General features: G+C 39.0%; 2 protein-coding genes across 2 annotated transcripts; one reads left to right on the top strand and one right to left on the bottom strand.

Moving 5' to 3' along the window:
* The first annotated feature begins 1423 nt into the window (after nucleotides 1-1423).
* On the top strand, nucleotides 1424-23910 carry LOC119522166 (classical arabinogalactan protein 9-like). Its single transcript, XM_037820816.1, has 5 exons — nucleotides 1424-1458; nucleotides 1575-1665; nucleotides 1956-2427; nucleotides 2944-2992; nucleotides 23598-23910. The coding sequence occupies exons 1-5, from the start codon at nucleotides 1424-1426 to the stop codon at nucleotides 23836-23838; spliced, it is 888 nt and encodes a 295-aa protein (XP_037676744.1). The 3' UTR covers nucleotides 23839-23910.
* Nucleotides 5131-6769, bottom strand: FOXR2 (forkhead box R2). The gene is given in 2 exon segments (XM_037822396.1): nucleotides 5131-5752; nucleotides 5754-6769. Coding segments are annotated over 2 exon segments (957 nt in total). The 5' UTR covers nucleotides 6345-6769; the 3' UTR covers nucleotides 5131-5386.
* Nucleotides 23911-25193: the final 1283 nt, after the last annotated feature.

Here is a 25193-nt window from a genome sequence, read left to right as displayed (position 1 = left end):
GCCTGGCAGGGAGGGGCGTGGGTCCCCTGGCCGCAAAAACTTACAGATTTCACTGATCTCAGCAGTTCCACGTTTTCATGAGTGTTGTATGAAGTATGCCCAAAGTCAGATTGCTCTGCGGTGTCCAGTCCACGCAGTTCCTGGCTTTCTACCTACTTCCCTGGAGGAGTAACTAAAACATACACCTCACCAATCCACCATCTTGCCCCGCCTCCTCTCACTGTTCAGATTTAATTGACTCCCTCTGCCCTCCTTGGAAAATAGTTTTGTCTCCATTTGCAAATCATTTCAACATTCTTTTATTCCATATAAATTTGTACTGTTTTGACTTTTCTTTGAACCAGTTATAACATCTCCCAGGTTCCCTCACTGAACAAGCAAAATAAAATCTTTCATAGGTGTTCTTTTTTATATTTGTATGAGTCATGATCTTACCTTTCTCTGAAAATTATCTTTCAACAGATTGAATAAATGATATAGAAGTTTTGGAAATATTCCTATTATAAATGATTCAGAACTAACTTTTCACTATATTACTTTTTGGGCCTTCTGAATTTTCATACTGTATATGCCTATATGTTCAATTAATAGAATTCGTGAATTATACAAATTTATATGTGCCAAAATATCATTTCTGTGCCCAATGTAGTAAACTTTATATATATATATATATTTATAATTTTTCCCCTGATGAAGCATTTATTTGAGAGCAAGTTACAGACATTGGGACAGTTTATCCCTAAATACTTCAGCATGTGGCTGAAGAAGAAAGAGCTCAAATTACCTAGTAAGGGTTTTCTAGTTGTTTGGGAATGTTAAACAGTCTAATTTGGTTATCCATTTTTATTCATTACCAGACTAAACAAGGTGGACTTTTTTTTAATTACCAATAATCCAAAGAGAGAAAAACCAGCTGTTGATGCTGTTTGACCTCTAGCCCAGAGGATTTAATCCTGTTTGTGCTGCAATCATTAGCTACAAATGGTGAAAGAGAACAAAAATATATTTAGCGCCTATTATATAGCAACACTTTCCACATAACTTCTCCCCTTTTATAGTAATCATTAAAGTCAATATTATTTCTATTTTACAGGTGAGGAGAAAGAAGTTTTGAAACAACTTGCTTACAGTAGTAGAATAGCGCTAGAAATTGACCAAATCTAGGGCCTTTACATGCTCCACTCCACTGCACACCTAGCTCTCATCCCTACCAGACAAATCCCTGTAAGGAGTCAAGCCCCATCCATTCCTCACTCTGTTTCCGGGGATGATTTCTTCTACCTAGGTCTTCAGGAAATTATTAAAGCAGGCTGTTTTGTTCAAAATAAATTTCAGTGGATGGAGGTGGAGTGGGGGGAGGGGAAACAGTTGTTCATCCCGTCCTTCATTTGGTATTTTTAGAACCCCTCTTCTTAAAGTGGGAATGGCCAGGGGCTGTCTTTATAACCACCGAGGCAGGTGAAGGGGAGTGGGGCGGGGGCGCAATATGGGGGAAAGGCTGATGAGTTGAGCTCCAGGTTTTAAATATACATTTGTTACTCCCCGTTTTCAAAAACTTCCTCATGCGGGTGCAGTAACCGTGGTAGTGCCGTTGGCTGCGGCACTGACGGGCGCCTGTCCGTTATTACCGTTATTAGATTCAAGGGCTCCAAACGTAGTGCAAAAGTAACCTCAGTCCGGTTCTGAGGGACAGTCACGAGGCTCAGAGGGCAGCCATAGGTTCGGGGACGAGAGAGGCGTAGCCAACTCGTCTTCCAGAAAGATTTAGTTCACCGCCGCCACAAACCCCGGCGCCACTTCCCCACCCGGGAGCCCCGCCTCACGCCGCACCCTAAGTCCTAGCTGTGGATGGCCAGCCCGAACCCAGCAAAGTTGTCCCCGCCTCAGTTGAAAATGAGGAAGGCAAAGCTTCAGCTTCTGAACCCGGCCCCTCCTTCCCTTACCGCTGAACCCAGCCCGTCCCCGCCCTCTCACTTCGACCTGTCCCGGTCCCGCCTCTCCTGCTCCATCCTTCCCTACCCAATCCGGCCCATCCTCTTTTGCCCTGTCCCCGCCCACTTCCACCCCGCCTTGTCTCAGTAGCCCCGTATCCCAGTCCCGCCCCCCCAACTCCGCCAGTCATCGCCACTCAGGATCCAGACACCGCCTCCCCACCTCCTGAACTCCGCCCCTTCCCCGCCATTGCCCCCAACCTTTCCCGGTTATCGCTGCCTCGGAAACTGTCCCCGCTGCCACCGTCCTCGCCGCCCCCGAACCCGGCCCCACCGAGCCCGGGCTCGGCCTCCACACTCGCCACCATCAGCCCAGAGGTCCCACCAGCCGTTGTCGCCGCCTTCGCCGCTTCCCCAGTGGAGTCAGTATGCGAGGATCTGGAACGTGAACTCGCCAAATCCGAAGGAAAAATCCACCATTGGTATAACGTAGAAGGTAATTTTGATGTCTTTCGAAAAAGGCCCCGTATTTACAATGTTGTATACCAGTTCTTGCCTTCGTGCCAGGAAGACGTGTACATACTAGTGAAGTAACTTGCGCTTGGGAATAACTTTTTACAAGTGCTCTGAACAGCTGCCTGTATAGGCTTGGTTCTGTACCGGGAAAAATAAATCTGCTAGGTAAGAACTAGATTATTTCAAGAAACTATGAATTCCGATTTCAAAGTTGAAAGGGCAGAAGAGTTGCCTGGAATGGGTGACCAGGCAGGTGAAACCTTTCGTATAGAAGATACTAAAAGTGACACGGAAGTTGGCGAAAAGGAGCTAATTGACTGTAAGCCTCCTTCAAACTCCCCCCAAGTACATGGTTTTGAAGCTTATTTGGCAGCAGGGATAAAGTTCAAAGGCAGTTTGCCTAGTGATAAAGAGAAACTGTGGGCTCTGGAAGAATTAGAGAAAGAGGAAGATTTGATAGATGAGTTTGACAGAAATCCTCATACTATATTTACAGATGAAGGAGAGGATGAAATTTCTTTGAAGAAGAAAGGCAGCGAAAAGAGGTATGTAAATGTGTTACCTAAAATAACTGACTCTCCTACTCAGGGAAGTTCTCAATTTGAGGTTACAAACGCAAACCAGGGTGCAGGATCAATGGATGATGACATTAGTATAGATGAAGATAATCGTGTGCCAACCATATATTTTTCTCATTCTGCTCAACCTAAAAGAGTTCGAATAAATACAGGAAAAAATATCACTTATAAATTCAGTGAGAAGAAAGAAGGCAGCAAGCGTAAGAGAAAGAATATCTGCATCAGTTGTACACCAGGTCTGCCAAATATCAAAGCACCTACTGATATTTACAAAGCTTTTGTTGATGTGGTAAATGGTGAATATGTTCCCCGCAAATCAATTTTGAAGCCTCCAAAAGGAAAGATTAGTAATACCGGTGTAAGCACTGCTATTGGCATTAATGAACAAGGAAGAGCTTTGGAAAGCGGTAGCTATAAAGGAGACATCTGCAGTACCAGTAAGGATAGTAGAAAGGGAGAAAAGCAGGAGCAAGAAAATCCTCCAAAGGAAGATCTGCCTTCAACTGAATTATCTGAGATGAATGAAGTGCCATGCCCAGTCATTGCTTTTTCTATGCAACTGGAGCAGAAAGAAGGATCAGAAAAAAAATGAATAGAGGGTTTCAAAGCTCATACTTGCTAGGCTGCAGCAGAAAATCCAGCTCCAGTTCTGAAATGAAAGTTTGCAATGTTTTGAAAATTTAGAGTAGATATATTAGAAATATTACAAATATAGTCTTGTTAATTTGACAACAGGCTCTTTTACTTCCAAGTGTTACTTTTGGAAAAAAAAGAAGCAAATGTTGACTACTTATAGCCAGAATATTTTATTAATTCCAAAGTAATCTGTCAACTTGTTTTTTGTTTGTTTTATGATACAGAAGTAACATCTACAATTATCTTTTCAAAGAACACTCTTAGCATATGTCGCTTTTGCAATTCAACCTTAATATACAGTTTTGTATGAACTATAATACACCATTACAGAAAATGTAAACTTTTCAGTTGATTTACAATTATATTGAAATTAATTGCCTTTATATTTTCCAGACATTTTTGTACCCCTCATTATTGAAGGTTTTGCAACTAGATGGATACTTTAAAATTCATTATCTTTTCTCCTGGAAATTTATTTAATAATATACTAATATAAGGCAGAAAGCTATGCTTAAGACTGATTCAGGAAATTTATTTGCATAGGAAAGATGTTAAAAGAGAATTTTGAAATTAGAAAATAAAATATTTGTCATTTTTAGCAAAACACCACCAATGTCTCTTGGTTTCCAATTGCCTACAGGATAAAGTCCAGAACTCCTAAGCAGTGTTGGACATAAAAAGCTTTTTGCCTGCTTTTACTGCCACTTTTGGCCCTAATATAGCTAAGACACATTGAATTCCCTACCATTCCCCCCAAAATACTCCATTCCTTTTGTTCACATTGTTGCCTCTGTATTGTTTCTTCAGTTTATCTGCCCAGCAAATCCCCGTTTATTCTTCAAAACTAGTTCAAAAAGTACTTCCTTTTCAATGCCTTTCCTATCTCCCCCAGGAAGAATTAGTCTCACCATTTCTAAGGAAACCTCACACATCTGTTTTATCCCATTTACATTACAAATATCTGTGTATCTGTCTGCCACCAAACTGTCAGCTTTTTATCTTCAGCACCTGAGATGACCTTGATGCCTTGGCATATCCTCAATAAAGGTTTGATGAATGAAAGAAAGGAAAACAAAACTCTGCCATAAAAGGCTTGAGGTTAATACAGGTGCTATAAAAGAAAGCAATTCAAGGGCTTTCAATATCCAAACTCAAAGTAGATGCTTGAAATTATTTGTCAGCACTGGAACTGGGTGGCAACAGAAGGCTGAGAAGTCCAAGACCAGAAAGAGAAAAGTGAATCCTTGAAGGGTAAAATGGGTCACTTAAAGAGAGGAACGTTGGAATAGCAGCTTTGGACATCAAGTTCCATTCTCTTTATGCATATATACCTTCACATGGCATTCAAGGCTGTCTGTGACCTGGCTCCATGCTTTATACTCCTCCATTCCCTTTCTTGAGTGAGCATACGCTCCAGTAAAAAGAGCGTCTTTTTTCATAAAACATGTTCTTCTCTTAGCATCCATGCCCATTGTTCCTAGGATTTTCTCTCTCTGATAAAAATACAGAAGTGCCACTACCTCATGCAACCTTCCACGATTCCCTTCCTGGATTTAGACTCCGCCTCCTCTGTGCCCATCTCACACTTTATTTACTATCATTATTACAGCAGTAACACAAGCTAGGGACCAACCAGGCAGGGTAGGTTTAGGGATTAATGAATGTCAGTCAAGGCATAGGTAGGCACAATCGGGGGACAATGTTCCAGAAAGGGAGCAGTGGTAGTTAAAGGTCAAAGAGGAAGGCCATTACATCTGGCCGGCTCATGCACTGTTGGATGCCCTCCCTCCGAGCGGAGGCTAAGGCACGAGTCTCCTCTTGAAAGCGGCGGTGTCCTTCCTCAGTGAGCCTCCAGAGGCAAGACCGAGGCCTTGTGTTTGCCCCATCCTGAAGGCTGACTGGCGCCTTCTCAAAGCTGCCCAAGAAACAGAGGTTGTGGCGGATGGTGTTCTTCCAGCCATCTGGAGCTGTCCAGAAAAAAGGGAAATGCTGTCAGGTGAAATTGTAGATCTCTTGCACGTTGAGGCCACAGGGGGGGCTGTTTCTTAATGCCAGGGCAATTAGGTGGCTGTAATTGAGGGGGGGTGGGTGGGCGGGGCCAGGACCTCCTTTCCTGGCTGCTGACTTGCCACAATTTCTGGCTCTGGTAGCACTTCCCTTTGTTAAGGGACTGGAGGGCTGCAGAGGAATTGTTGTCTTTCCCCTCAGCCTTCTCCACTTCTGTGAGCTCCCAGTCTCTAGGGGAAGACATGAACCTCTTCTGTAGGGGAGATTGCTCTCTGGAAGAAGATGGCAAGGACTCCGTCACTGTGGCCTCTGAGCAGTTAAACTCTTCATCCTTTGAAGGTGGCTGAGGGGAGGGAGGCATGCACGTCAAATCCTTTTTATTGGAATTTGGAGCCTCCTGGGTGCCAGGGGAGCACACAATGTTTGGGTTCACCCACATCCACAGATTGGGGTCATAGTCAGGGCCATCCTTGTCAGGATTGGGTCTCCTCTCCAGAGGCAGCTTTGGGGACTCCATTATTTGGAGTCTGTATTTGGCAAGGTTCTGCTCAGCTAAGGGGCGCTGGTCTGTGGTGCGGGGCAAGAAGAACTCATTCCCCATGTCCCAGTCCAGCAGCTCTGGAACCTGCCCATGAAGACTGTACCAAAACTCAGGACTTTTTAGTTTTAGGTCCATCTTTAGTGGAGATATGGGTGGAGAAAACTTCCAAGAGGACAGAGGTCTCTATGGCACTTCTCAAGGCCTTTGCTGGAGCACTGTTTTTGATGGCATATATTTTCTCTAGGGAGTTTATCACGAGGTCTGCTAGAAGCTCTGGAAAAGGGGGCACCAATGCCTTATTGATCAAGTGATCAGACTGTGAGAAACCTCAGCCTTCTGGAACAGAGCTCAGTACAAGGAAGTAATTAAAAGCAGCAGGGAAAAAGTCTGATGTGGAATTCCTGAGCTTTCTTTGCCAGCAGAAGTATGGAGTCCCCAGGTGAGGACCTATAAACTTTGAATTATGTGCAAACTAAAGTAACTTGCATAAGAGATGTTTATCTGGCATATCCTTCAACTCTTAATGGGTTTATTTAATGATGAGACAAAACACATGTACAGATTTCATTATAACTCTGAGTCATCCTTAAATGGTTTTAAAAAAATTTCACTTTTAAAGTGTCTTTTGGACTTTTGTCAATTGCTTTTGCATAGATGATCTCAACTGATTCTCATGACAGCCCTGCAACATAACATAGTGGGTATTGTTAATCCCATGTTACAGATAAGGGAATTGAGATCTACAGAAGTAAAATAACTTAAGACTACATACCTAAATAAGTAACAGAGCTAGATCCACAGCCCAGGTCTTCTGATCCTTTCACTACACCACTGTCTCTTGATCACATTCAACAGACTATATAAAGGAGACAGCAATGTGTGTAAACCAATTTTTAGAGTAAGTTGGTAACTATCAGGAAATGGCCCACGACAGTCTTAAATCCATGCTGGAATCCAACCTTGCTGTTATTTTCAATCCTGTTCTGGGAAACAGCTGGCTTCCTTCTCCCTAGATCACCTTCTCAGGAACTGATTTCTTAGCTTGTACACCGAAGACAGTAGAACCAAACAAAGGTATGTCATGCCACACAAGATCCTGAAAGCCTCAGAGCTTATCTTCCCAGTAAGTCCCTCCCAAGGACATTCTTAGGAAAAACAAAATTGGAAGGTTTCATTCAATCTGGTTTGCATGCCATAGGACTATACACCACAAAAATCCAGCAAATGCCAGTGGGAGCTATGGGGGGGTCACACTGATCTCCCTATTGTTTCACACCCTCTAATCCTATCTTACTCAAAAGCATCCTTCATACAGGCTGCCAGAGTTGTCTTTCTACTGTATAAATTAAAAATAATAATAGCAATAATATCAACTGTTAATACTTATTGTTAGTGCTATGTACTCTATGTGGTCAACTCATTAGTCCTCAGAATAGCCCTATGAAATAGGTACTCTTATTCTTCTCACCTTAAGAGGAAAAAACAAAAGGCACAAAGAAGTCTAAGTCACACAGCTAGTGAAAGACAGAGCTGAGTTTCAAATCCAGGCAGCCTGGCTGCAAAGCATGTGATTTTACCCATTATACTAACCTCTTCTGTTTCTGTACTTGGACATAAAACCCCATGGCTTAATGCACTGTAAAAGACCCTTCAGGATCCCACTCCTGCTTACTTTTCCAGGCTAATTTATCACTTCAGCCTCATTGCTTTGTGCTGCACATCCCAGAAACACTGAACTGCTTGGATTTCCACCATACACCCACCTATCTTTTTTCTATATCTCTTTGCCCAAGTTGTCACCTCTGCTTGGAATGACACTGCCTTTTGGCTAACCATTACTCATCTTTTAAGACTAAAGGAAGCCTTCTGTAATTAAAATCCTGCTTCCACCTCTCCACAGGGAATTAATGAATCCCCTTCGCAGTGGGGCATAAACTGACCTGGGCAAAGCAGGGAAATGACCCTGAAATATTCAGCTTATTATGTCAAACCCAGACAGCCTGATAGTCTTTTAGCTCTCAGCAGTCCCTTAACCCATAAGTGGGGGATCTAGTGTTACAGAATTTCTTTTCCCTCTTCACCAGGGAACACAGTCCAATCCTCAGGAACTGGCTAGTAAAATCAAGTCATCACTATGTATTTTGTTTCTTTGAGCCTCATTAAATCATTTAACGTGTAGGTATTAAGTATCTACCATATTCCAAGCAGTATGTAACAGGCCTGGGAGATACAAAGATGAATAAAACAAAATCCAAAAGGATATCACAGTCTAAGAAGAGAGACAGACAAGTAAAGAAAAAATTAAAATATAGTACTAGAAGAGCACAGAGAGGGAAAAAACAGAACCCAGATGATAGGAATCAGAAGGGCTCCCTATGGGAAGTATTGCTTTGAGTTGAGGCTTAAAAGACATGTTACCCAGGGGCAAAGACATGGGAACAGTCCAGCACATGCCAACCAGGTACTTGGTACCTTTATATTAAGTGTGCGCCAAAAAAGGAGGCAAGGGTGTTTTGCACATAATCTAGAAAAATACTTAAACTCAAATTTGTGGGTATCATTTTTCCTAGGCTCCCACCCATCCCATGTCAATATAGTCAAAAGTATTACTGACTAATGAAACCAAGTATTATAACCAAAGTAGGGTACAGCATAATAAGTTAAATTGCAAAAAGAAGTGGGATGAGACACAAAAAGACAGATATTGTATGATTTCACTAATAAGAACTAACTAGAATATGTAAACTCATAGTCATAAAACATAGACTATAGGTTACCTAGACATAGACAGAAGTTAGAGAATGGGGAGCAGTTGCTTAATATGTACAGAATTTTTAATGAAGTTGAACTTAAATGTTTGGAAATGGATAGAGGTGAGGGTAGCTCATTATTGAGACTAAGTAACAGTGCTGAATCATAGGTGAATTTGGTTGAAAGGGGTTGTTTACAGTCATGTATGTTACCAGAAGGAAAGCTAGAGGTTAAAATATGGGATTATATCACACAGTGAACCTTGAGGTGGACGTTGTTTAAGTTTAACACTACAAATATAAATAAGTTCTTTCATGAACTAGTACAAATGTACGACTCTTGTATGAAGAGTTAATAATATAGTGGTATATGGGATAAAAGTACCTATTGCAAGCTGCAGACTATAGTTAACAGTAATATCACAGTATTTTTTCATCCACAGTAACAAGTATACCACACAAATACTAGGGGTCAATAATTGGGGGGCAGGGAATAAGGAGTATGGGGTGTTTGGGGTTTTCTTTTTTTATGTCTATCTGTTATTTTTCTTTTTGGGGCAATGAAAATGATTTAAAATTGAGTGTGATGATGATTGCACAACTAGGTGATGATACTGTGAGACACTGATTGTATACTGTTTTAGTTTGCTAATGCTGCAGAATGCAAAACTCCAGAGATGGACAGGCTTTTATAAAACGGGGGTTTATTTCACTACACAATTACAGTCTTAAGGCCACAAAGCGTCCAAGGTAACACATCAGCAATCGGGTACCCTCACTGGAGGATGGCCAATGGCTTCCAGAAAACCTCTGTTAGCTAGGAAGGCAGCTGGCGTCTGCTCCAAAGCTCCGGCCTCAAAACGGCTTTCTTCCAGGACGTTCCTTTCTAGCAAGCTTGCTTCTCTTCAAAACATCACTCCCAGCTGCACTCTCTTTCTTCCCCCCCCCAGTCAGCTCATTTATATAGCTCCACCGATAAGGGCCCACCCTGAATGGGCGGGGCCATGCCTCCATGAGAACATCTCATCAGAATCATTGTCCACAGCTGGGTGGGGCACATTCCAAGCAAATCCAACCATCACCAAAATGCCTGCCCCACACAAGACCACAAAGAGAATGGCATTTGGGGGACACAATACACTCAAACCGGCACATTCCACCCCCTGGACCCCAAAATAACATTATCTTTCCAAATAAATCATTTCAGTAACAAAAGTTAAGTAAAAAAAAAAAAAAAAATCCCATCAAAATCAATTTAGGCGTGGTCAGTCCTAAGGCATAATTCCCCTCTAGCTGTGGATCTGTGAACTTAGAACAAGTTATATGCTTCCAATATACAAAGGAGAGACATTCATAGGATAAACATTTCCATTGCCATAAGGAGAAACAGTAAGGAAAACAGGGTTAACAGGAGCAAAACAGTTCCTAAAACCTGCAGGACAAACTCCATTAGATTTCAAAGTCTGAGAGTCACTAACAAAACAACGTTGCATCCTTGGGGCTTGAGAGAGCGGGAGTCTAACCCTTCCTAAGGGCCTTTGTGGCAGCCCTTTTCTCTCCAAATGCTTGGGTGAGTGCTCCAACATTTCCACACACTGGGGAGACCACCTTCTCGGCCCCACCCTCCTCAAACATCGGGGCAGCTCCCGGATTCCCTTCCATCTCCGGGGCACACGCTCAACCCCTTCAGAACAGTGTGGTGGCAGCCAGGCTCTCCCCAATTTCCTGGAAATGTGCTCCACCCTCTTTGGGACCTGAGGTGGCAAAACTCTTCCAGAGCATTGAGGCGGAAAGCCCGCCCTAGACCTCCAGGGCAAACTCACCCTTTCCATGCATGTGGGCTGCTCCGCTCTCCCAGCCCGAGACCTCCTGACTCCAGACCTCAACCTCCATGGCTCTGTCTTTGAAGAGATTTTTCCTTTAATTTTTTCCTTGTCTGTCTCCTCCAGTCCAGACCAGCAATGGCTCTGTCTATAAAGATCTCGCAAAAATTCTGTTGGCTTTGCATGAAGCACACAGGGGTCAAAGCCATTAGACAATAGGACCTTCCACAAATCCTTTCTGGATAACTCCTTTTCCAATCTTGGCTTGTACTGAAATGGCGGCTGGGTTCCATGTTTGGTTACATCCTCACGTTGGGCTGTAGCTTCTGGGATTCCACCCCCTGGAAGCTCGTAATTTTCCAAGCCATCAGCTTCTGGTTTCTTGGAACCCAAGAGTTCAGTTCTAAGTTTATCTCTCTCTGCTCGCATTTTACTATAAGCTGCAAGGAGAAGCCAGGATACGTCCTCCACACATAGTCTGGAGATCTCCTCAGCTAAGTATTCCAGGTTGTTGCTTCCAGATTCTTCCTTCCATCTGACACCAGGACTCAATTTTGCCAAATTCTGTGCCACTTTAAAACAAGGATCACCTTTCTTCCAGTTTGCAACAACACATTCATCATTTCTGTTCAAGACCTCATCAGAAGTATCTTTAGAGTCCATATTTCCACAAACAGTCTCTTTAAAGCAGTTTTGGCCTTTTCTATCAAGCTCCTCACAACTCTTCCAGAAACTCCCCATTATCCATTTAAAAAGCCGTTCCAACATGTTTGGTATTTGCAAACTCAGCAGCAAAAAGCACCCCACTTCTCTGGTACCAAAATCTGTCCTAGTTTGCTAATGCTGCAGAATGCAAAACACCAGAGATGGACAGGCTTTTATAAAACGGGGGTTTATTTCACTACACAATTACAGTCTTAAGGCCACAAAGCATCCAAGGTAACACATCAGCAATCGGGTACCCTCACCGGAGGATGGCCAATGGCCTCCAGAAAACCTCTGTTAGCTAGGAAGGCAGCTGGCATCTGCTCCAAAGCTCCGGCCTCAAAACGGCTTTCTTCCAGGACGTTCCTTTCTAGCAAGCTTGCTTCTCTTCAAAACATCACTCCCAGCTGCACTCTCTTTCTCCCCCCCCCCCCCCAGTCAGCTCATTTATATAGCTCCACCGATAAGGGCCCACCCTGAATGGGTGGGGCCATGCCTCCATGAGAACATCTCATCAGAATCATTGTCCACAGCTGGGTGGGGCACATTCCAAGCAAATCCAACCATCACCAAAACGCCTGCCCCACACAAGGCCACAAAGAGAATGGCATTTGGGGGACACAATACACTCAAACCGGCACATATACTTTGAATGAATTGTATGGTGTGTGGTTATATCTCAATAAAATTTGCAATTTAAAAAAAAAGTGGGAACACACAATGACTTTAGAAAGAAATAGCTTTTCCAGCGTGTGTATGCTTGCTCGCTCTCTTAAACATACACACACACACACACACACACACACACACACAGAATAATGGTCCAGCAACAGCAAAAACAGCACTTTTGCCTGTCATTAATTTTCAGAAGTATTCCTATGCCCAGATTTTGGTCTCTGCTAAAAAGACTGGTAAGGAGGGTAGCTGATACATGTTTTGGGGCTGCAAAATAAATCAAATTTGTCTAATAAATGCTCTTGTTGCTATAAACCAAGAATGCTTTCAAGAATGTCAGGGGCAGTGTTAAAAGGGTGGAAAGTCAACTTAAAGGAGCTCCTGCTACCAAACTGAGACTTTTTGAGCACATATAATTAGTTGAAACTAATTTAGTCTGTAAAAGGCTAAATTCCAAATATCCAAAACTTTGAACAAAGGTATTTGTAATAGAAAAGAGCAAATGTCAGAATATATTAAATTTTGTTGCCTTTATAAGCAGGAAGCTGGTAAATGTGCATGGGTATTTTGTTTCTTCACTTTAAGTATACATCAGTTTATAAATAGATAGGTACTTGTTTATTTCAGTGGGTAAGCAGGAAGGAATACATATGAGGAACAATGCATAAGCCATATGTGGTTCCAGAAAAACAGGCACCATACCAGTGGCTGCTGTGTGTGTGTGTTGGTTGTGTGTTGCCTAAGAATGCCTAAAAAGAGCATGGAATTTTGCCTTAGCTCTGTTTTCCAAATCATGTGTGTAGGTCCTGGGGTTGTGTCAATCCAGAGGGAGCACCTCTTTCTAATTCATACAGAGGAGCCATAAGTTGATCTGTGCTCACAAATTACATCATCCCAGATGCATCTTTTTTTTTTTAATTCACATATAGACCACAGCCATGTATAAGAACTGTTAATATAGATTATTACTGATGTTCATACATAATAATCAGGTAGAAAGGAGGTGTTACAAGATGATAAATTAACAACATAATCTAAAGAAGAGAACTACCTAGGAAGACTCAATCCCTCAGCTCCTAGTAAATGAATGAATCTCTAGAAAGTCCTACTAATTATAATATAATGCAAATAAGGCATGCATAAACCTTAATATTGCTGACAGACCAGGTAAATTTATCAAAATAATAGGACAACGGGTACTGCCAAACATAGAAAAATTAAACAATGCTTCACTTGTTAATGACAAGTCATCAAAAAAAAAAAAAACCCCTATATGACAGACAATGACTTAGAAGTGCCTTGAGGTAACAAATAAAACATTATTATTAAAAGGGTCTCAGCTAATGCATCATAGCTGAATCACTTTGGACTACCAATCATGTCCTATGTCCCCTGTCCCCGAAAGAATCAATCCATTGATAACCTATATTTTGTTACCTTGGCTTGTCTGAGATAGGATTTCTGTTTTCCTCCCAGTTGGATAAGATTATTGAATCCCTAGGAAAATGTAAAAATAGCAAAATTACTGAAATTCTGGGGAAGTATCAAAATAATTATAACATTAACCCTAGGAAGGAAAAATACAAGTACAGAAATAAAGAGGACATAAATTAAACCCATGTCATTGACAGTTTAGACTACACTTAAACATTAGTGCATGGATATATTTGTAATCATTGAATTTGGTAGGTTTCATATACTATTCACAGCTGGTTGAGGTATTTCAAAAAATGCTAAATTTGTAATTGCTGCTTAAAAATTTTAGGGAATTTAATTAATCAAATTGGTAACCGTTATTTATATGATCAAGAAAAAATTGTTTTAGAATTGTGTTTATTAGCTATTTGAATTTAATAAAGTTGAGTAGTAAGCAAAACACAAATAGTAATGAATATTCCTCTCCATTCACAAAAGCCATTGGACACCAAAGAATCTATGAAAGAGTTTGCTATTTTAACACTGTTTTCATTAGCTTCCCTCTCTAACAAGCAAATTGACTTTTCATGTTCCTGGAGACCTCACTGTTCTCACATGTACCAAAGATTATATGAGTTCAATTTTGGAGCATGTTAAGTTTGAAGTAGCTGTGGAACATCCATGTAGCTGGTATTTGTTATTCCTGCTGGTATTTGTTAAATACCAGTAGGTATTTATTTGTTATTTATTTGTATTTATTTATTTTTTATTTAATTTTATTTAATTTTACAAATTAACAAATTTATATTTATTTGTTATTTGTTAAATACCAGCAGGCTGTTGGAATAAACGATTGCCATTTGACTCACCAACTTATCTCTCCCATACTTGACCAGGCTTCAGTTTCCTCATTTATAAAATAGGAATAAAAAAAAAATCCTACCTCAATGAGTTATTGATAATATCAAATGGGATAATATGTATGAGGGGCCTAACATTATTAGCATCTGGCACATATGAGCTTTCCATAAATTAAGTTTTTGCTTATATTATTCCTATTAAGGGAAACATGGGTTCTTAAACATGAATATATCACCCAAAAATCATATTGGAAAATAAGAGCTTATGTGATTTGGCAATCTTGAGAGTGGATTTTAACCCTTAGTTTGGGAGCTGCAGTCTGAGCCCAAACATCAATCCAAAATATTTTGAGTCTTGTTTTATTCCAAGGCTTTGAGAGTGTTGAATTTGTGGGGGAAAAATACCTCTTTATATGGCCTACTGTTTTTAAGTATTCTGAGATACTTTGAGAGCAAATAACCCCTTGTTCATTGCCACTTAATGCTTGTTTTCCTTTCCCAAGTGTTTGACTTCAAGTGCCTTGTCAGGAAAAGCAGACTTTCTATAAAACAAAATGAAACATAAAAACAAATAAAAACTTTGTTGAGATAGCCATATCCTAGGGAAAGTTGCTTACAACTTAAGGAAAAGAAATTGTTCTACAATAAATTAAGTGACTTATTAAAAACATACAGACTATAGATACTAGATCAGGATCCTAGGTCTAGTATATGTTTTACATCATCTTAGCTGATTTTGTTATCCCCAAGAGGACAAGTCACACCAATAAACATATATCAGACACATACTGATAACCAGATCAGTATGTCATAATGATTTCATGCTTTGATAACACTCTCCACTTTGCTCCAAACACATAGGAAATAATGAATGGGATTACAGAGAGAAACAGACTATAAAAGACAGTCATGTTCAAATATAAGAAAAACTTCTCATTAGACCAGAAATGGACCAGAAACATAAAATGATGAATGGAACTGAAGTTATTGGCTTGCTGAGCTCTGGATTATGAAGCAGGATTTGGAAGTTAGGAGTTTGGTTCCTTTGGGGGAAAGAAGATCAAAGTCAGGGGCTAGGGTAGGACTACCTCTGCTTGTGAAAAGCAGCTAAAACATATTGCTGCCAAACCCTGGCAAAGTGCAGGTCTAGGAAAGCAAAAGGTCACAGACAAAGCCTTGCAACCAGGAGCTGAGCCAAGCTGCCTGCTAGCTGGGTCTACTGGATTTGTTTGATGTACAGTATCCTCAATAATATCATGAGGTAGTAGCTCAGAACTGCCACTCTAAGATCTGGTAGTGGACTGAAGCCTAGAGGGCTTGGAGGAAGCAACCCAAAACCCTCTAGAAAGGGGTGGGTGAGCATAGGCTAATAAAGGGAGGTAGGTGAGAGGGAGAGAACAAAAACATTTCATTCAAATTAGACTGAAAATCAAAATTCCAAAATACATGAATAAATTCAATAAGAAGAAAAATTAATAACCAGATCGTTAATTCACTCCAGACAGCAATAATATTGTGGAGCCATTTGGAAAACATGTTAAAATAAGTATGTTTAGGATAGTCAGAGAGATAAAGAGCTAACATTTAAAAATATATGCAGTGCAAAGAACAGGTAGCGATAAGAAGGAAGCAATTTAATGTCTGGAAATGAAAAATGTCACTGAAATTTAAAAAATTCAATAAATGAGACAAACTCTAGGCTGAATATGGTCAAAGAGCAAATTAATGAGTGGGAAGATATACTACTAAAGAACTCACCCAGCAGGCAGCAGAGAGTAATACAAAGATGAAAATACAGAAGAATAGATAAGAGATATGTAGGATGTATTATATCGAGAAGCTCCAACATTCATCTAATAGGCGTGCCAGAAGAGTATGAAGAAAATGATAAAGAATCAATAACTGAAGAGAAATTGCTAAGAATTTTCCAGATTTGAAGAAAGACATGAGTTTTCAGATCAAAAGCCCACTACGCAGAATAAATAAAAATCAACCTACTCCCAGACACATTGAATAAGATCTCATAACATCAAAAATAAAGTACTAGGAGAGATCAGTGTTCCATGTAATGGCAATGTTGCTCAGTTGTGTACTGGTGGAGCAGGGTTGGCTCTCAGAATCTCTGAGAAGTCATTAATACTTTTTACTACCCTTAATAATTTTATTTCCAAAATTATTTCAAGTGTAACATGCCATTGAGACTATCAAGCTTTGTTTCATAGCCAGTGAAACACAGACATCAGAGGTGTACTTACCTAGTTATAGAGAAGATAATTACCTCTCACTGCTCTACAGCACTGAGAAAGTTGCAGATAATGATGGTCATACAGGCTGTGTCAGGAGTGGACTAATTACTGACACTAAGGCTTTAATCAATAAAGCCAGAGCAGAGGCACAGAACCACTGGTTCACCTACAATAAGACAGTGACACTGGATATTGTAGCCTTGTTTGAGTTGAACCTGACTGTGCAATTTGGAGAAGATGGAGCTCTAAGTGCCATGTTTCATTCCTTTGAAGTAACTTCAACTGTTTCATATGACTTTTTTGGGACTTTTGTATGTTGTGATGGTTGAGCAATTGGCTCTGCTTAGGAGGGTGGCTGGAGCTCCTTGCAGAAAGTTTACAACAAGGTGCTGAAGCCTTCCCACAGCTTTTTTTTTTTAATTAACATGTAATTTACATACATTAAAATGCATAGACTGGACATCTTCAGTTTGATCATTTTTGACAATTGTATATACCCATGTAACAAACATCCAAAACAAGATGTGGAACATTTTTGCCACCCCAGAGGGTTCTCTTATCCCCTTCCCAGTTAATTCTCACTCACCCTTGCAACTACTTTCAACTTCTGTCACCATAGATTCGTTCTGCTTGTTCCTGTACTTTATGTAAAAAGAATCACACAATAATAATAATAATAAAGCAACAATATTACGAGCCACTAGGGGAAAAACAGCTTTCATCTAAAAGAACTTCAAATAGACTGGGGGCAGGCAACAATGGATGCTAGAAATATTTACAAATGCTGAGTAAAATAACTGTCAACCTGGATCTTTGTACCTAAACCGTTATTCAAGAGTGAGAGCAAAATAAAGACATTTTTAGTGTTTAGTCATAGTTAACTACAGATTGTCACTACATGCACAGGTAAACAATGTATTTTAGCAATAAGAGAGGCAAAGACAGAGGGAAAGTGTGGGGAAAACAGGGAAACTGCAATGAGCAAAGCAACTAAAAAACTATGTTTAATATAACTATAAAATTATAATGACTCATTTTTGTGTTAAAAAGGGAAAAATGAAAACCATACCCAAAAGTAATAAGGAGGGGTTCAATGTGTAACACAAGCATACTAAAAAGCCCTTGCCATAGGTAAGCGGAAAGAAATATTGAATAACTGAACACTTTGTTAGAAAAGTTTATAATTATACATATCTCAAAAATTTAAGGACAAACAGTAAGAATGTAAATATAATTTATACCATCCAAACCAGCAGAGGTAATGGGGACAAAGAAACAACAAAGCTGATGTTAAACTGAAAACAGACAAAAAGGTAATACAACTAATTCAAAATATATCAATAAGCATAATAAATGTAAAAAAATTAACCTCACTGTATAAAGGCATATTATCAGAATAGTTTTTAAATCTAGTTATATGCTACTTACAAGCACCATTCTTAAAACAAAATCACACCAAATCCTTAAATATAAAAAGATAAACAATGCCAAAACAAAAAAGTTGGTGTAACAATATTAGTATCAAAGAAAATAGAGTTAAAGGCAAAAAGCATCAATAACAAAGAGGAAAACTCCATAGTAATAAAATAAATAATGCACCATGAACTTGTATGCATGTCATGAAGTGGCAAAAAATAAATATATGTATAAGGGATAATATAATGTATAAAACATAATGTAATGTATAAAGCAAAAACTGACAGAATTACAAGGAGACATTTACAGAGTCACAAACAAGAAAGATTTATACTCCCCTCTATCACAAACAGATCAGCAAGATAAAAAAATAAGGATAAATAGCCTCAAACAATAAAATTTAAAAGATTGACATACATTGATGATATTGCACCCAAGAAATAGAGAATATACATTCTTTTCAAAACTTTACATAAATTCACCACATACTAGGTCACAAAGGAAGTCTCAAAAATTTCAAATAATCTATATCATACAGACTTTTTCTCAGATCACAATGCAATTAACCATGAAATATAGTATAAACAAAACAAAAAATTACTTAGAAACTTCAAAAATAACTCCTTACAATCTCATCAATAAAGAAGAGTTCTGAATGAAAATTATAAAATATTCAAACACAACTTCAATGAAAACACTACATACTGAAATTTGTGAGATACAGGAAAGTGACATTTAAAGAGGAATTTTTAACTTTAAATGAATGGTTTTATTGAAAAGTAAAAAATATTGAATACAAATTATGTCTGCCACCAAAAAAATAGACAAAAACAAAGAAGTTAACTCTTATTAAAATATATAAAAGATGAATTTAACAGGCATACCATGTTTATAAATTGGAAGACTCAGTATCATAAAGATACCAGTATCTTCAGTTTGTTCTAAAATTAAACATCACTCCAATCAAAATCCCAGAAGGCTAGTTAAAAAAAAAACTTTTCAAGTTAATTGTTAATATTATAGAGAAGAGCAAAAGACGAAGAATAGCTGACATATTAAAAGAAAATACAGCAAGGAGATTTGTCCTACCCGAAGCCAAGACTTATTTATAAAGACTCTGTTATTAACAAAGGGGAAGATGAGAAGGCCAAAAGAACAGAGTCCAGAAACAATTTATCTCCTAGCACTTATCATTCCCTAGCATGCTATATAATTTTATTATTTGTTTTGTTTATTGTCTGTCTGTCCACTAGAATATAAGGTCAATGAAGAAAAGTTTTTTGCCTGTTTGTTTTCAATGATGTATTGCCTAGAAGAGTGCCTGGCTGAAAGTGCCTAGAAGAGTGCCTGGCTGAAAGTAGATGATTACTAAATATTTGTTGAATGAATCAATAAAGACCTACATATGAAATACAAAACTGTAAATCTTTTAGAGGAAAATAAAAGGTAATAAATATATTTATATCCTTGGAGTAGGGAAATACATGAAAAATTATATCAACATTTAAGCTTGTGTACACACACGAAAGCCATTATAAACTAAGGTTAAAGACAAACCACAACAGACTGAAAGAATATTTATGAGACACATAAACAAGAATACATAAGGAACTCCTACATACCAATAAGAAAAGGACAAATAACCCAGTAGAACAGGCAAAGGATACCAACAGATCCATTTGAAGGAAAAAAAAAACAACGCTGAATGATCAATAAAAACACAAAAGAGATACTCAACCTCAATAATAATCAGAGAAATGCAAATAAAAATAAAAATAAGATGATGTTACACACCATCAATTAATAATATCTGGTAAACTTGGAGATACTTAAAACCTACAACCTAGGAAGTCTACTTCTAGGTATATAATATAGAGAAATTTTTGTACATGTGCGCACAGACAAAATACACAAGAGAAGCAGCACTCTTTGAAATGCTAAACAATCAAAAACAGACAACAGGCTAAATGTTCACAGCAGAAAAAGGGTATATAAATTATGGTATAATCATATAATGGACTACTGTACTATTAGAATAATGAACTAAAGCTACAGCTATCAATATGGATTCATTTCAAAAATATGTTGAATGAAAAAAAGTTACAAATGAATATATACCACATGCCATCATTTAAGTGAAATTTTAAAAGCTGTAAGACAACTATTTTGCATATCTAGATTTAAAAATATGTAGGAAAAGCTTAAAACCATGCAAGAGGAGGAAAGAGAATAAGATTAGGGAGAATTACACAGGGAATTTCAATGTCTGTAATGTAGAAAAAATAAAGTATGAGATACCAATTCACAGCCATCATATTGGCAAAATTTTTAAAAACACACACACAATAACATCAACTTTGGCAAGGAGGAGAAAGGTTCTCAACCACTACCTGTGGGATTGTAAATTGGTGCAGCCATTTTAATGGGTAGTTTGTCTGTTCTTTAAAATTTACAATCTGCCTACCTCAATTTTGACTTCTAGGTGTGTACCCTAGAAAACACTTGTAACTGTTCTTAAGCAAACTTGTGAGAGAGTGTTACTCACGATACTGCTTGGAATGCTGAAAAATAAGTGAAATGTCCATCAATATGGAAATACATGAACTAAACATGGTATACCACACTAAAGAGTACTATGCAGCTTTTTAAAAGAACAAATTATTTGTAGGAAAAGGGAAAGCATTATAGGAGAATTATTTGGTGGAACACATCAAGTTGCAGAAAATTATGTTGAGTTAGAGACCTACAGTAGACCAGAGAGAGGGCTGTCAGTAGTGAAGAGAGGATCCAAGTGCAGGTGATCAAAAGCCTACCTGTACTGATGAGGAGGACCCTGATGTACCAGAGCTTATCAGAAGACTGCCTACAGAAAAGAGAAATGCCCTGTTATGGCGGCACTAACTCGAAATTCCGCCAATGCAAAAGAGGAACGCCCTCGTAAGGTGGAGCTCTCCACAGGTCTTTCTGTATGATGAGAAACCTGACGTGAGCAAACTGACCCATAGAAAAGAGAGGCATTATTATGTGGGTGGGGATAACTGGAGACCTGCCAATAGAAAAGAGACAGACCCTAGAGTAGGCGGGTTACCTGTAGCTATGCTTGTATGATGAAGAGGACCCTATGTGGGCAGGGCTGTCCAGTAGACTGCCTATGAAGAGGAGAACCGTCATTGCTGCAGGCAAGACTAATGAAAGGCTTGCTAATAGAAAAAAAAAAAGACTGGTGTTGGTAAACTGACCATAGGATTGCCTATATGTTATGGAGGGCCCTGGTGTGCACTGAGTTGAGTAGAGGTCATGGCATAGGCAGAGGTGCAACGATAGAAGAGAGAAGAACCTTCATGTTGTCGGTACTACTAAGAGTCTGCTTGTACACAAAAGAAGGACTCTGATTTGGGCAGCAATTTCTAGAAGCCTTCCAATAGAGACTAGAAGGACCTTGGTGTGGGTGAAGCTAACTAGACGCTTGCCTAGAGTAATGATGACACGATGTGTATGCGGTTGGCCAAGGAGTTGCCTGTTGTGAAGAATAGTAGTCTATTGTGGTTGGAGTGCTCAGATGAGGTTGACAGTACTAATGAGAAGGACCCTGGATTGGTTGATGCGGTAAGAGCCTGTTTGTAAAGATGAGGACTACCCCTGTGTTGGTGGGATAGAAGAGAAGCCCGACTGTAATGATGACGAGGATCAAAGGGTGGGTATGGCCATGTAAAAGCTTACAGGTAAAGAGTTGTATGCTTCCCCTGGGCTGTATGTTAAATACATAATTTGGCGTGGCAGTCTGGATCTGGCTCTATAGAGAGAGTAGCCTTGGAGTGGGTTAAATCCAAGGTCTTGTTGCAGAGTTGTCTTCTGGTGTACTAGAAAGGGTAGCCTTGGTGTTTGGAGACCTGAGCAAGGAGTGTGGGTCTCTATGTCTGACTGTGTTAGGCATAGAAATGTGCAGAGCAAAAGGTAGGGGTGCCTGATAAGAGAGTGACACCTAGTAGGACCAGAGTTTAAGGCAAAATACTCCTGATTTTAAATAAACAGTTCAAATAACAATAACCTAAAATTCCACTTGATAATCATTTCCATTAAAGTTACAAAGAAGACATACAAGTATAAATTTAACATCAACAAATTAATAAGATGTGCCACTTTCTGTAGTAACAAACATGAGGTGATGAAAAGGAAACACATATAAGTGGGGGTTGTACTGATAAGTATGGGGAGCAATTCATAGTCAGGTTTGTGTAGGTGGGGACTGGCTTGGGGAGTGAGGTGCAGGGAGGAAGGTCCTATTCTGGGCAGGGTATTATTACTCATGGTTAACATACTGACAATGACATTCCCCTTTTCCCTGCAGGGCCCCCCTCAGCCCAAGACCATGCCATATTTCTGAGTGAAGACTTATTTATCCCTTCCAAAACTATTCCCCTTTTAATCTTTTAGTTTTAGAGTTCCCGGGTTTTATTTGACTCTGGGGTATCCTCATCAAGATTGTTTTAGGATAGGACAGCTCTCTACCATATGTTCATCTCAGACAACTTCGTCTCAGGAGGATATTACTCACATTCTGAAGGAGGAATCCTACTTCTGGGGATGCAGTCACCTATATTTCTTCTGTGAATGTTGTTTACACTCAATTACTGCTTAAATCATCCTCCTCTCAAAGGATATACTCTCTCCAGCAAAGAGAGTTCTGCCTGAGTCTAACTGGACCCCATACTCAGCTGGTCTTCCCCCCATCATCATTATACCTGTACCAGAAGGAGCTGCTGAACAGCAGGAAGTGCAAATTACCCGCAGACAGCCAAATAAAATGTAAATAGCCAAGGCTGAGAATCATCCCACAACAGGGCATGCCATCCAGGGATGAGAGGGGGTGGGGATGTGGGGGTGGGGAGAGCAGGGTTGTTGGGGAGGGAAGGACTCTTCTTCCAACACATCTGGTACACTTGATAAAGGCAAAAAAAATTAGGAACCAGCTTCTGGGCTTATTCTGAGAAACAGAAATAAGGTGATTTGTGAGGTGATGACCCTGGTTGGGCAGAAGATGCATCTTAGTTTGATGCACCTTCTCTAAACAGTCTTAAGTCTTTTGGTGGAAATACACAAAGGCCAAAATGGTAGAAACTAATTTGTATCATTTAATTATGAATTCAGTAAATTTAGAATTAGTTCCAGAAATGTTTTAAATTTTTGCATGTATTTAGTTTGTGTTCTGTTTTTCATAATTTGGAGACAGTTTTGGTTTTGTGCTTTATTTGCAATTTTATTTCTATCTTATTATAAACCATGAAGTCCCATTCTTATATTTCATGATGTATAAATTAATTTCCTAGTTTAAAAATTTGTTGAAAATGAAATCTGTCAATCACAAAATCATTACTTTGTAACTATTGTGCATTCAGTGTTGATTGCTGAACTATTTTATGCTTTTTTGGCAATGTTTATGCTGAATTTTTCATAGTGCCTGCAGTCACTCCCTAATAACATTGTTCTCCCCTTTCAGAATTGACTCATACTTTGCAGGGGACTTCTCAACCTCGTTTCAACTAATCCCTTCCCAAGACTCAGACTGTGGCTCCTTTATCCCTTTGGACAAGTACATGAAGGAATTATGTGGTGAACAAACAATTGGTAGCAATAAACGGGCCAAGAAAACCAAATGCCCAAGCTCACTAGCATCAAATAGCAGATGTCAACTACGTCAGGGACCTGGTGCAGGTCCACATTGTAGCATGTATGAGTAGTACATTCCTTTTTTTCTTTATTAGAGAAGTTGTAGATTTACAGAATAATCATGCATAAAATACAGGATTCTCATATACCACCCTATTATTAACACTTTGCATTGGTATGGTGTATTTGTTACAACTGATAAAAGCGTATTTTTATATTAATTATAGACCATGGTTTAACTTAGGGTTCCCTGTTCCATGGATTTTTTTTTTTAAATTGTATTCTGTTACCATATATATATATATATACAAATTAACATTTTGTTTTTTAACCACATTCAGATATATACTTCAATGGTGTTAATTACATTAACAATATTGTGCTACCATCATTACCAGCCATTATCAAAACATTTCTGTCATTCCAATAGGAACTGTGTACATTTTAAGCCTTAGCTTCCCATTCCCTATCCCCACCTCATTACCTGGTAACATATATTCTGATTCTGACTCTGAGTTTGCTTATTCTAATAATTTCATGAGTGAGATCATACAATATTCATTATTTTGTAACTGATTTCACTAAACATGATGTCTTCAGGGTTCATCCATGTTGTCGCATGTATCAGGACTTCATTCCTTTTTATGTCTGAATAATATTCCTTTGTATATATATACCACATTTGGTTAGCCATTCATCATTTGGTGGACACTTGGATTGCTTCCATCTTTTGGCAATTGTGAATAATGCCACTATGAACATTGGTGAAATACGTGTTTGAGTACCTGCTTTTGGTTCTTTTGGGTATATACCTAGTAGAAGGATTGCCAAGCCATATGGTAATTCTATACTTAAATTTCTGAGGAATCACCAAACTGTCTTCCACAGTGGTGGCACCATTTTACATTGCCACCAGCAAAGAATGAGGGTTCCTTTTTCTCCGCATACTCTCCAACACTTGTAATTTTCTGTTTTTTTGTTTGTTTGTTTGTTAATGGCAATTGTACTAATGGTATGAAATGGTATCTCACTGTGGTTTTGATTTGCAATTCCCTGATGACTAATGATGTTGAGCATCTTTTCATAGGCTTTTTGGCCATTTGTATATGTTCTTTGGAGAGATATTTATTGAAGTCTTTTCTCCAAATTTTTTATAAGGTTGTTTGGCTTTTTGTTGTTAAGATGAAGGATTTCTTTATATAATCTGAGTATTAAACCTTTATCACTTATGTGATTTCTAAATATTTTCTCCCATTGTGTGGTTGTTTTATTTTCATAATAAAGTTAGTTGAGGCACAAAAGTTTTTAATTTTGATGAGGTCCCATTTATCTGTTTTTTTCTTTTGTTGCTTATGCTTTTGGTGTAAAGTCTAAGAAAACACAAGGTCCTGAAGATGCTTCCCTACATTTTCTTCTAGGAGTGTAA

Source organism: Choloepus didactylus, chromosome X, assembly GCF_015220235.1.
Source record: "Choloepus didactylus isolate mChoDid1 chromosome X, mChoDid1.pri, whole genome shotgun sequence".
In the NCBI taxonomy this organism is placed as follows: domain Eukaryota; kingdom Metazoa; phylum Chordata; class Mammalia; order Pilosa; family Megalonychidae; genus Choloepus; species Choloepus didactylus.
This window is presented reverse-complemented; position numbering and strand designations above follow the sequence as displayed.

Bases quoted from the DNA above. Each gene is read 5' to 3' on its own strand.
- LOC119522166 (XM_037820816.1), top strand. From the start codon at position 1,424: ATGGCCAGGGGCTGTCTTTATAACCACCGAGGCAG. The intron at 1,666-1,955 runs GTAACCTCAGTC...CGCTGAACCCAG, and splicing joins GCTCCAAACGTAGTGCAAAA to CCCGTCCCCGCCCTCTCACT. The intron at 2,428-2,943 runs GTAATTTTGATG...CTATATTTACAG, and splicing joins CCATTGGTATAACGTAGAAG to ATGAAGGAGAGGATGAAATT.